Source organism: Crassostrea angulata, chromosome 5 (assembly GCF_025612915.1).
Source record: "Crassostrea angulata isolate pt1a10 chromosome 5, ASM2561291v2, whole genome shotgun sequence".
Taxonomy (NCBI): domain Eukaryota; kingdom Metazoa; phylum Mollusca; class Bivalvia; order Ostreida; family Ostreidae; genus Magallana; species Magallana angulata.
The window spans coordinates 38,381,165-38,393,572 of record NC_069115.1 but is presented as its reverse complement, the minus strand read 5'-3'; the positions used below and the strand labels follow the sequence as shown (position 1 = coordinate 38,393,572).

The 12,408-nt window shown below is 32.5% G+C and overlaps 2 protein-coding genes across 5 annotated transcripts in view; one reads left to right on the top strand and one right to left on the bottom strand.

Moving 5' to 3' along the window:
* Nucleotides 1-3,913, bottom strand: part of LOC128184390 (uncharacterized) — an 11,969-nt gene extending 8,056 nt beyond the window's left edge. Inside the window, exons 1-2 of the mRNA XM_052853843.1 lie at nucleotides 3,520-3,913; nucleotides 252-389 (exon numbers count right to left, since the gene is read on the bottom strand). Coding sequence (XP_052709803.1) covers nucleotides 252-389; nucleotides 3,520-3,884 — 503 coding nt within the window. The 5' untranslated portion in view covers nucleotides 3,885-3,913. The remainder of the gene's footprint in view (nucleotides 1-251; nucleotides 390-3,519) is intronic.
* Nucleotides 1-12,408, top strand: part of LOC128184388 (toll-like receptor 4) — a 25,876-nt gene extending 13,468 nt beyond the window's left edge. The window contains exons 1-4 of one of the 4 annotated variants that reach the window (XM_052853841.1): nucleotides 1,013-1,301; nucleotides 5,860-5,972; nucleotides 6,233-6,302; nucleotides 9,821-12,408. In XM_052853841.1, the coding sequence (XP_052709801.1) occupies nucleotides 6,233-6,302; nucleotides 9,821-12,264 (2,514 nt within the window). In that variant the 5' untranslated portion in view covers nucleotides 1,013-1,301; nucleotides 5,860-5,972 and the 3' untranslated portion in view covers nucleotides 12,265-12,408. Of the gene's footprint in view, nucleotides 1-1,012; nucleotides 1,302-5,693; nucleotides 5,977-6,232; nucleotides 6,303-9,820 lie in introns of those variants that run through there. The other 3 variants (XM_052853838.1, XM_052853839.1, XM_052853840.1) reach the window with 3 other exon arrangements.

Here is a 12,408-nt window from a genome sequence, read left to right as displayed (position 1 = left end):
CGTAATATTAGGAATTTACAGTATGTTGTCCTGGTTTACCTTTTTTAAAAATATCATCAGTCTCAAATGTCGCATAGTTTAAAAAGAAGCCCACTGTGACACACTTAACTTTTTGAGTTACACATCTTATTATTAGGCCCTTTGAGATATCAAATGACAAGAGACTGACAATCATGCATGTTTTGATAATGTCTAAGACAAATGACCAAAAATACACACAATTAATGTATTGACACGAGATAAATACTTACAAAGTTGATAATCCAAAAGCCTGCAGCACCTTTTCAAACAAAACCTGGTATTTTAACTCTGAAACAACTCCGCCCGGCTCAATTTGGGAAATTATGGATGCTATGCAGTGGTTTATTTCTGTCAATTTCCCTAGGAACCTGAGGAAAAAATTATACAAATATAATGAATTACAGATATATAACAAAGTAAATCCAATGGTTTCTAGGACTTTGCTATAACTGAGCTTTACTGTAATTAGTGCTATAATTTGGCAGCCCTATTTGTAAGCTCCCCTGGGAATTGAGGATGCTATGCATCATTCAGGACTCCCCATGGGATAATTTTAGGGGTAATTTGTTGACATCATGTGGAGCAATTTAACTTTGCAAGCAAGACTGTAAACTCTATCACTTATGTTTTTAAATCATACAAATTTAAATAAAATCTAGGAACTAAATGGGGGGGGGGGGGGGGGCAGAGGGATCAAACACTTACAGAAAAAACCTGGTCTTTTTCCAATGTAATTAATACTACTGAACTTTTATTGACTTTCCAGCTATCATTGAAAAGCCATTGATTGTGCTATCTCTGACAAGCTTTGTACCTAATCTAGTTATATATCTGTTTCCAGATATAACTGCATTTAATGGCCTGAAACTCTCAGTGAAACCATAGTTTTTCATTTCTCTTAAACTTTAATTCTACTGATTCCCAGTAACATAAATACCATCAAATGCCAATAAATCTAAATATTAAATATAATTAACCATAAATTTAATATAAACAGTTCAATGCGATTCTTATACCAATATCACATATTTCAAGATTTATCTGAATCATTTCCAATTGAATTACAAATATGGGTCACTGCATGGCCACTGCCAGATAAACTGACCACTATATAAGAATTAAGATCAATGCATAACAGGAAGTTGAGTTGCAAAACTTGAATACTGTATCAAAGAGCCTAAATGTGATGTTCTTGTCAGGAAATTTTATCACTGGGCATGATTTTTTGGATTATTATAAAGTGAATTAATTTTCTCTGAGGATGTTTTAATTCTCTTGAGGTAAATAGTTTTAAATGTGTTTATATCCTTAAAATACTAATATACATGGTATGATTTAATAAACTACTTGTTAAGATTAATCTATCTAATTAAGGTAATTTATCCATTCATCACAAAAACAATGTCTGACGTAGCTGACGCGTAATTACGTACATCTTTTCCATGACTGGTGTTTCACAATTGTAATCACGTGTATTTTAATACTTAAAACTTAACAAAATTAAAACATAACTGGGCTGTGTGGATTCATGTATGTCTAGTACTACATTCACACCCATCCTTATATTAGGTTGATCCTCTTATTATTAATGTAACATACATGTATAATATGAGGACTCCATGCATATAAGGACAACCTACTCTCATGCATGTTTACAATTTCAAAGTATTCATTAAGAGGATACTTTAATTATTCTTTTATCTCTCATTCTCCTAACCCATATCATTTGGTGCCATGACCAACGTCCCCTTGAACTAAGGTTTATTCCTACCAAAGAGCCTGGGATGTTGAATTTCTAGGCCAAAGACATTTTTTTTTGGGGGGGGGGGGGGGGGGGGGGGTTAGGGGTGAGACAATCAGAGTGGTTTGATTGCTGGAGCCAGATAGCTCACTTGGTAGAGCATCTGATAAGAGTCTAGTCGGGATTCCGAAAACGGATTCTTTGGCTCCATCATGCATTGCAGTAAAATGGCGTTTCTAAAGTAAACAACGTGTGAGTTATGCTCCTTAGTTCCAAATAAATCTCTAAAATTGGCCCAAAACACACTAAAAATTAGTTTTAAACTTCCAAAACAAATTTCTGAATGTTTTAGTCTCATATCTATGGCATATGTTCATAACTGTAAACTTGTATTACGTTAGATTGATTTTTAAAATATAAAAAAAATTCACCTATAACTTTGGTCACACACAACTATATATCAAACGCTTGGATATGTTTATTTATCACTGTTTGTTAAAAGTATTGTCATTTTCAGTCTCAATTATTTTTAAATCATCTTGAAATGAAATTTGTTTTGATGATAATTATCTGTTTAATTTAAAGAGCAATTGTATTTATTTGTTCAATTTTCTACTGGGGTGCGACCAGTTCTCTCAGAGTACCATTTCTCACCAGTACATTGTGACATCATTTTTCGTATAAAATTTTATGTGTTGATAAAATGACGTCACAATGTACTGGCGAGAAATGGTACTCGGTTAGAACTGGTTGCAGGCCAGTAGGCTTTTAAACAATTAATCCTTTTTTTTCAATACAAATAAGATGTTTTTAATCATCGCTTAGGCAGCCAGTTTTTGTTAGTAATCGGAGCTCTTTTCGTTTACGCACTTATCAATTTGCATTTTTGGTGATTTTAAATTGTAGCAGAATGCATAAAATTTACAGTAAAATTTGATGCAATTTTCCTTTTAATACCAATAAAATTCCATGAAAAACACAAAAATATACTTTTTAAGCATCGTCCAAACGTCCAACTTTAGAGATAAATAATTTTCTCATATGCAAATGAACCCCTATTTCGTGCAAAAATTATATCCTGGGTCTTTTAAAACATGTCAGAAGTCTGCCAGCACATGCAGCACTTTGCAAGATGATTTCTTGTGGACTCCACGTTTTCATACAAAAATCTCCAGTTTGCGTAGACTCCCAAAACAGACTCCAAAATGCTTGCAGAAATTCACTTCCATTGACTCCATTTTGGGAATCCAACTAGACTGTTTAGGGGGCTTGGGTTCTAATCAAAATCTGATCTGTCATTATATCTCCCATTCATGCAGTTACTACAAAACTATATACATGCACTGGCGTGCGACCAATTCTTGCCATGCAAGGACCATTGCTCAGACGTGCATGGTTCTGTCATTTTTTAAATAATTTTATGATTTAAATAAAATGATGTTCTGACAGGATTATTTCTCGCCAGTCCATTGTAACAGAACTTCTGTTACAATGCACTGGAGAGAAATAATCCTTGTTGAAAATTCATGGAATGCCAGAACAAAAGATGAAACTAGGCCTAATTTTTTTTTTTGAAGAATATCTTTTTTCCCCTACATTTTAACACACAACACGTTAACTTAAAACGCAAAATTTAATGTGTTAATCGCATGATCATATTGTTTTCAATAGCTTTGTCATATTATTTAGCTTCTTGAAGCTATACTTAGTCTAGCTTATAAAGAAGATTCTGCTTTCCTCACACGTACCATTCTTACCATTTTGATATCAGTGGCTCTCTTAAAATGTCATTCTCCTGGGTTCGAACGCGCATCCTCCACTGAACCTCAGGCGGAAAAGCTTTTTCAGTTGACATATCTTCTAAAGAATCGTAATTAGCCTCCAAATCACATGCATTGGAGCAGCTTTCGACTTCCAGATAGTCTTCATCAAACAAATTAAACAATCGCCACCGGTTTACGATTATTTCAAAGATGTCACATTGTCTGCATCTGACACCGAGTTTCTCCACAAAATTAGAACCCCATTCACTAGTGCTCTTTGGGAACATGTTCACTATTCCTGTATCATCGGAGTCAGATATCATATTTTGTGAACTTGCAGAGGTGTCCGTTACACTCATATAGTTTACCGCTCCTAGGCCAAGAGTCGATCCTCTATCACTGTAAGGTAACTATAATTACTGTAATATACAGTATTTACCTTATTGACGATAGAGGCTTATGCAAACACACACAAAATCCCAATCAAAACTTACTGTTAATACGTCACTCAAGTATTAAATGTATCAACTTAATTATTTTCAATATTCAAATTTGTTTTCCACTGAATGCAGAAACTGAAAGGTATTTTTCTTCTTAAAATATTTAGTAAAGATCGACAACTCCTGTAAAAAACTAGTATTACCAATTTTTTTCAGTATTAACATTTTCCACCAAGGTAAATATAGAAAATGAAAAATATTTAGACAGTTAGATGCAGACTCACAAAATACTGAAATTTTAAAAAAGTTTTGATTATAGTGAAACCATATGATTTCTGCGAAAGATCTTTGAGATTAGCCCATCTGTAACAGTATTACATATTTTTAAATTAAGTTGATTAAACTTTAAAGTAGTCCGAGTATCGCACTACGTCATAATACGGATTTTACAATATTGGTCCGACTTTTACAAAGCGTTTTTGATACCCGGTATTGATTTTGCTCTACATCGCTGTTGTTAACAATGGCAATAATAAGCAATAAGAACGGTAATATATGTATTCTATGAGAGATAGAAATGATTAATGTTGAGAAACTCGATTCTGTTAAAGTAAAATGAAAAACGAAGTTTCTGATTAACCAGGATCTCAGGTATGCTTATATCTTCTTTGTTTTGACACCCCCCCCCTCCGAATTTTTCCTTTTCTTTTACTAAAACCGGTTTAAATTAGGAGACAGAAGCTATTTTGAAATTAATCAATCGTCAATTAATTAATGTTTAAATGATATCTATCATTGTTGACAGATCAAGACAGAAAACTGTAGCAAAATGTGATTTTTACGGATTTTTTCGTCAGGGTCTACTTGGTTTAGAGCTTATAGCGTGAAAAGTAATCCGTCAACATATAATTTATTTTACCAAATCTTTTTTCTAAGATGTCAATCTATAGAATAAACACCATGAATTTAAGTTTGAGTCCATAAAATAGTAAAAAAATTACCAAACGCGATACTAGCATTGCATTTTTTGTATTCTATTTTGAAACATCAGGTCCATAAAGCGTACTTACTTACAAAAATTTGCGCAAAATTATTGATGAGATATGGCTTAAATAAATATTTATATTCTATTTTGTATGTTCAGTTCTAATTTTCCCAAAATTGGTAATTATTTTTAGGAAAAACGGACGTCTGGCAAATTTCATAATTGTCAATAATTTTCTCAAGGGGGTACACCCGTCTGAGAGGTGATAGCAAACAAACTAGCATGTAAACATACATATTTTCTTTTGTATATGTATTGCTAGAATGTATATTTATCATTTAAAGCTAAGCTTTTAATGATTGAGCCCATTTAGTGCCGAGTATAGGACTACCTTAATTTCAAAACAATTCATTAGGCCTATATCATAAAAAAGCAACTCCAGAATTTTTTTCCAGTAGGGTACGACAGTTATTTGAGTTTGCCCCGGAGGGGGGGGGGGGGGTGTGGTCCGAGGCATATTTTAGGTAATTTTACAATGTAATTTAATCAAATTTAAATTTTGCATGGGAGTGGAACCCACCCCCCCCCCCCCCGGCGCTGTTGGAGATCTTACGGCGCTGTCACGGCGACCTCACTACGCTTCTACGGCGTGTTTATCAGAACGCAGAGCCACGGCGCGTACTTTGTGCATGTTCAAAGTGCGCACCGTCACATGGCGTTCTTCAATGTTCAATTAAGGCGATCCCACCGCGACGGACGAAGATGCCGTTGCGTTGTTACGGCGCTGTAGGAGACTCTACTGCGTTTACCTTGGCGTTTTACATTATTTAAGGACGCAGCGGGGTCGCCGCGAGGACGCAGCTCTGGTGTGACAGGGGTTTAACTGATAGCATATGTTTAAAATTACAGAGCGGAGAAAAAGCATTTGAATCTTAAATAACAGTCTGAAACTGGGCTCTATTAACGCACAGTCGTTGACTTCCGGGTTTATCAACCAAGATGTCTTCCACGGGCCGTAAACTGTAAGTACGTATCCCCATGTTAATTAGTAAGTGGATTTTTTTCTAAATTATAAATTTGTCTATCTATCTTTTCTTATTGACCATTATGGCATTGTATTCAACCCAGTTAGATTACTCTACTTGAAAGTATTTTTCAGAACCGTTTAAAATAAATAATTTAATCATATCTTTGTATTTGAAATAAGAAAAAAAATGCATTCTCATTTGTGGGCTGCATAGTAGTTTTGTTTCATGTTTAATTTATGATCTTTTTGTTTTAGATGATGTCGGGACATAATACTAAAAGCATGAAGTACACACACCGTTGCATTTCTTTACTTTTAGTAATATGTAAGTAGCCTAATTTTACTGTTCTATGGTTTAAAAGGGATTTCTAATAGATAAATATACAATATTATTCAATATTTACATTATTTTGCAATAGTTCCTTATAAGAACCTAGGGAATAGCGAAAACGTTTATTTCCGAGTGAGATTTTAAATGACGATAGAATGATTGCTGCACGCGTATGTTGTTCGACATAGAATTATTATAAACATAACAAAATGGTTTTGTAAAATAATTTGGTAGAATGTGTCTTCTTCAAACGTAAATATAAGTAATAAACAGCAATTTTGTATAGTTTACCGGGATATGAACTTGGTTGGTACATGATTAAATCATTTGAGAAGCCCTTCAGGCTTCACAGGATTTGATTACGTGACTAACCAAGTTCATATTCCGGTGAACTTTTTACCATGCTGTTTATTTCTAAATAGCATGTCGATTAAAAGACTTCTTTTTACAAAGGGGAAATATCGAATAACTATCTGAATCAATATAAACCAACTCTTTTTTCAATATCGAAACATAGGTAATCACAGATTACAAAGCTCACCCAGACGGGGCATCGCCTTTATCCTATGATATTATACGATATTGTGTCATATTAAATATGATACAATATGATATTGTCATATATATTGAAACAATATGATAATGTTACATATGACATTGTATCAATATATGATATTGTATAATAAACTATAATATGGTATTGTGTTGTGTTATATATAATTGTATATCATCAATACAATATAATAAAAAAATATTATATAATATCATATGTTACAATATCGTATCACATAACAATACTGTAACATATGATATTACATTGTATGATATGATACCATGATATCAATATATAATATTGTATTATATAGTAGTTTTGTTTGATATTGTATCATATAAAATACATATTATATTGAATCACTTGATACAACATAATAAGATACAACAATGTATCAAATGATATAGTGCAATATCATATGCTTCTCTATCTTGGAATAAAATTATGTATCATATAGTACAGTATCATATCAATCAATATCATATCATATGATACAATTTTATGTGATACAATAATACATTTTATAATACAATTTCATATTATACCATGATGACTTAAATGATACAATATTATAAATAATACAATATTGTATCATATGATACAATATTATCTTACAATATTATGTGATACAATACTATGTCATATAATAGAATAACGTATTATATAATATTGTATCATAATATACACTTTAATATATAACAAAATCATGATAATATCATTATGTTATTTTTTTTTTTACAATTTAATATTGTTTCATATAACACAACAGTGTATCATATCATACAATACTGTATCCAAAAAAACATGTTATATAATTTAACTACAAACACATTTATCAAGCAAGTATGAGTAAGGTTTGGGTGAAGTTAGGACCAGTAATAACTAAGATATAATCATCAGAGGGCACCTGCTCTTAAAACTTTAACCAGCTAAAACTTTAACCTTATTCAGCATCTTAAAAACCTGGCTCAGATTCAGCATTCAAGCCTGTCAAGTGTATCAGTATCATAAGACTCACCATCCATGCAAGTTTGGTGATTTTAGGACCTGTAGTAACTTAGAAATGGTTATCAAATGGCACATGCCCCCAAAACTTTAACCTGCCTCAAAAACATTCACAAACTTCCTTTAACATCTGAAATTCATGGCCCAGATTCAGCATCAAAGTCTTTCAAGTTCATAAGTAGGCCCAGATGAATCATACATGCAGGTTTGGTTTGGTGAAAATACGACAAGTGATATCTTAGATACAGGACTTACACCGACGCCAGGGGTATAGCATAAGCCCCCCCCCCCCCCCCCCCCCCCCGATTTCGTCTTGGTGAGCTAAAAGAGAAATAACCACATGTTATAACTATACAAAAGTAATTAGACGTCCTTCATTACTTTTCTCTCTGCTTTGACTAAAAATTCAAGTCCTCAAGTCCTATATTTTTTAAAATTAATTTCGGCCTCCTTGTTTTAGCAAAACCGGAAGTGAGAACAAACATTCTTTATTTATTGTTACATGTTCATTTGGTTTTAAAAGTGCTTTGTGTAGGAAAAAAGGGTTGCTTGCTCAATAGTATACAGTTTCTATCAAAAATTGTATTAATGAAACAAAATATTGACCGGTAGGGAAGACGGCTTTGAAGATAATACATATCATGTACATGTAAAAATAACGATCTAAAAATAGATTGCCTGCTTTAGCACTATAACCTGTTTTTAGATCTTGCGCGAGCAAACTCGTAGCATGGAAAATTTATGTAGTATCTGAAATAATGAAAGGATTTTTTTTTGCAAAAATTCTTGTAGCTTAACATAGGTGTTCTTTGTTATACAACACGAAACGACAAAAAGTATGTTTGATTCTATATCTGCATGCACATTCTATCTTATATCAGTCCCGCTTATTCTGTGAAGTTTGATTGCTATAGTTATAACTTTTACTGAGATTTCTTCTGCACAAAATTTGGAAGAGGGAAACTCAGTGAGATATTTGAGATATCTCAACAGAAAAATACATTGTTTATTCATTTAGAAAGGTATTATGCATTGGAATTAAATTGCAAGTACATGTATTAAAAATAAGCTCACATGTAAAGGTGTTCATGTAATTCATGTACATTTTCTCGTGAAAATTGATTATTTGATATAGAATGTATTGAATATCTAAATAGAAAAGCCTAATTATTCCACTGCCTAAAGTTAAACAGCTCATACACAAGGGTTGTGTGGATTGTTATTGATTAAAAGACATTGAAAGATAATACATATGTAAATTTGTATATTATATATGTATATACATATTAAAAAAAATCATAAATCATATTTTTTTTTTATTGCAATACATGAGTATTTTGATATCCCCTGATGATAATATAATCATTGTTAACTGATCAACAAGAGAACAGATTGTAATACATTTAATACCATATACAGATGTACGACAAAAATTGTTGTCGTTCAAAAATAAGAAAAGGCAAACCACTTCAAAATATTTCAACATATATTTGGAATTGGGCTTAACAAGTTCATCACAATTCGTATAGAAATTAACAATATTTTAAGGTGATTTGTAAATGACGTAGCCCCAGCATGTGATACAAAAAACACTACTGATGACGTCATAATACAAAAAAACACTATTAGGTAGTAAGAATAACCCCAACTTTAAAAAAATATAACAAACAAGATATATTTACATATGCAATTGCAGCAGAAAACACACAATGATTACATAAATGCAATTATCTAACAATAATGCTGTAACCATTGAATTAATTAATATATGGATGTGTTTCATACATACAAATGTAGATGTCCTTTGATGGGTAGCATGTCATTTCTGGCTATGATTAAGAAAAGCAATAGTGACATTTGGTTGTAAATTACGAGTCTAATGATCACATTTCATAAAATTTGTAATCATATATTCACATACATTCACACAGGCTAGTTTATTCTGTATTTACAGATAGCGTATTTCTGGTGATGACAGAAAGTTGCCGAATTTCACACTATACTGATGATTGTGGAAATAAAGGATTGCTGTGGAACTGTAGTGGCTTTAACATCTCCAAATTACCAACACTGTTACCTCCCGAGTTAAAGAATCGCAGTATAACTCTGGATTTATCTTTCAATCATTTTTCCCTCTTGACAGAATATACGTTTCGACAGGTAGCCACCTATTCCAACGTGACTTCAGTAATTTTAAACCACAACAAAATAACAAGGATCGAAAATCGGACTTTTCAAAAACTGACCTCCTTGTGCAGTTTGGATCTCTCGTTTGCAAACCTTGAAAAAAATCAAATCGACTCCAATGTATTTTATAAACTTGATGAATTACATGTTCTTCTAATTCATCAAAACAATTTTCAAAGATTGGGATACCCTGATATACAGCTTTCAAAACTACCTTCATTGAAACACCTAAAAATTGATCTCTTTTTTGGATTTGCATTTACAAAACCATTTGAAAATCTTACAAGTTTATCTCAACTAGAATTCGAAATTCTCAGCGATTTTAAGTTAACCAGTACGTCTTTTCAAGGTCTAAATCGCTCTCCAATCAACAGTCTAATTATGTATTTTAAAGACCACGTAGATTGTGACGTTTCAGAAGACCTCTTTTGCTCATTTCCATACTTAAATCAAGAAATTCAAATAAATTTCGGTGGTAGGTGTAGTGTTCATGTTGCATTAAGGTCCCTGAAATGTTTGCAAAATCGTGAAATACAACAACTTGATTTAAGTGGAAACAAGGAAACTTTTGAATCTGATATAATTATCATAGATGATACATTATTTGAGTACCTTGTCAACATCTGTGTAAGAGAACTTTATTTAGGAAACAACGATATTATCTATCTAAAGGCAGATATATATAGAACAACATTATGGGCTTGCTTAAATACTATCAGCCTCAACTATAATGACATACAACATGTTGATTTGAATGCAATTTTCGCTTTTTTCACTTGTCCATTACTGCAAAGTATGGATGTATGCTGCAATACTCAATCACCCCGTATTGCGGTAAATAACTCTACGTATCTTCTAAAGCAAATGCATCCATTTTTTAAACTTTATCTACCAAAGAATCTTAAGGTTTTTAACTATTCATATAATTTTATTCACGATGCCCATGAATGGCCCTTGCAAGTAGAAGTTTTTGGAAAAAGCATGGAAGAGTTGTATCTCATAAAAACAAACGTCCCTCTGATGTTAAAAGGTATTTTCAATTTTCCGTCACTGTCTTTCCTCGATTTATCGAAAAATGACTTTGCAAACATCCACCCTGATATATTTCAAGGCGTAAAAAACCTTCAGCAATTACATGCGGTTGATGTCAACTTAGATTTTACTAATAATTTAATTTCCGATAGATTGTTTAAAAATCTGAAACACTTGACTAAACTTGATATTTCTAAAAACAGGTTAACTTTTCTACCCTCTTTCCTTTTGAAAGACCAGAAGAATTCTTTAACGGAGATTAATCTTGATCATAATATGTTCTCTGCACTCTCAAATTCCTTGGTGGAACTACAAAATTTAAACACACTCTATGTGCGGTACAACTCGATATCAAGGATATCTGAGAAAGATCAGAAATATTTTAAATCATTTAAAAATTTCTCAATTTATTTAGAGGGCAATCCGATTTCCTGCACATGTTTAAACGGCCAGTCTTTGAGATGGATGAAAAACCATCAATATATCTTTTCAGATCTTCCTGGGTTACTCTGTATAGAGAGTAAAACTGCAATTGTTGAATTATTCAGCGAAAATATGTGGCGAAAATTTGAACTAGATTGTCAGACCACCGAGTGGCTGATATTTTCTGTTGGATTGCTGGTATTAACATTGTTAACACTCATCATAATAGCTGTTATTAATAAATACCGTGTTCATTTGGAGTACGTTGTTCTAAGAATAAAACAAAGATGGAAAGGCGTTTATCTACCAACCCAGGGAGATGTGTTTCTACATGATGTGTACGTTTCTTATTGTGATGAAGACCTTTTTTGGATCACTGATAGTTTATATCCAAGACTTCAAATCTTAAATTTAAAAGCGTGGTTTAAAGAAAAAGATTCCATTCCAGGAGGTTGGGTATCGGAAGAAATTGTCAACTGCATCAACGATAGCAGGAAAGTGATATTTATCGTAAGCAAAGGTTTCCTGGACAAAGGATGGCAGTCATATGCTGTTCAAATGACCATAACACACGCATTTCGTAACCAACGTCAAAAATCGATTGTGGTTATAATTAAAGATGGACTTCCTCTGGAAAGACTACCGAAGGAATTCAAACACATATGGTGGTGTATTGAGCATCTTAGATGGCCAGAGGATGATACAAATGACGATATGATACTTTCGAAGTTATCTAATGTTTTGAAAACTGAATAAACATTGTACTTGACTTTTGGAGAAATTCGTATTTTGGATACTTGTAGTTATCTATTCTTCATTTTAAAAATTTCGGCTTAAAATTAGTTCATGAAGCATCTAATGAACATATACAAAGATAAAAACATAGAGTATTTCTGGAAA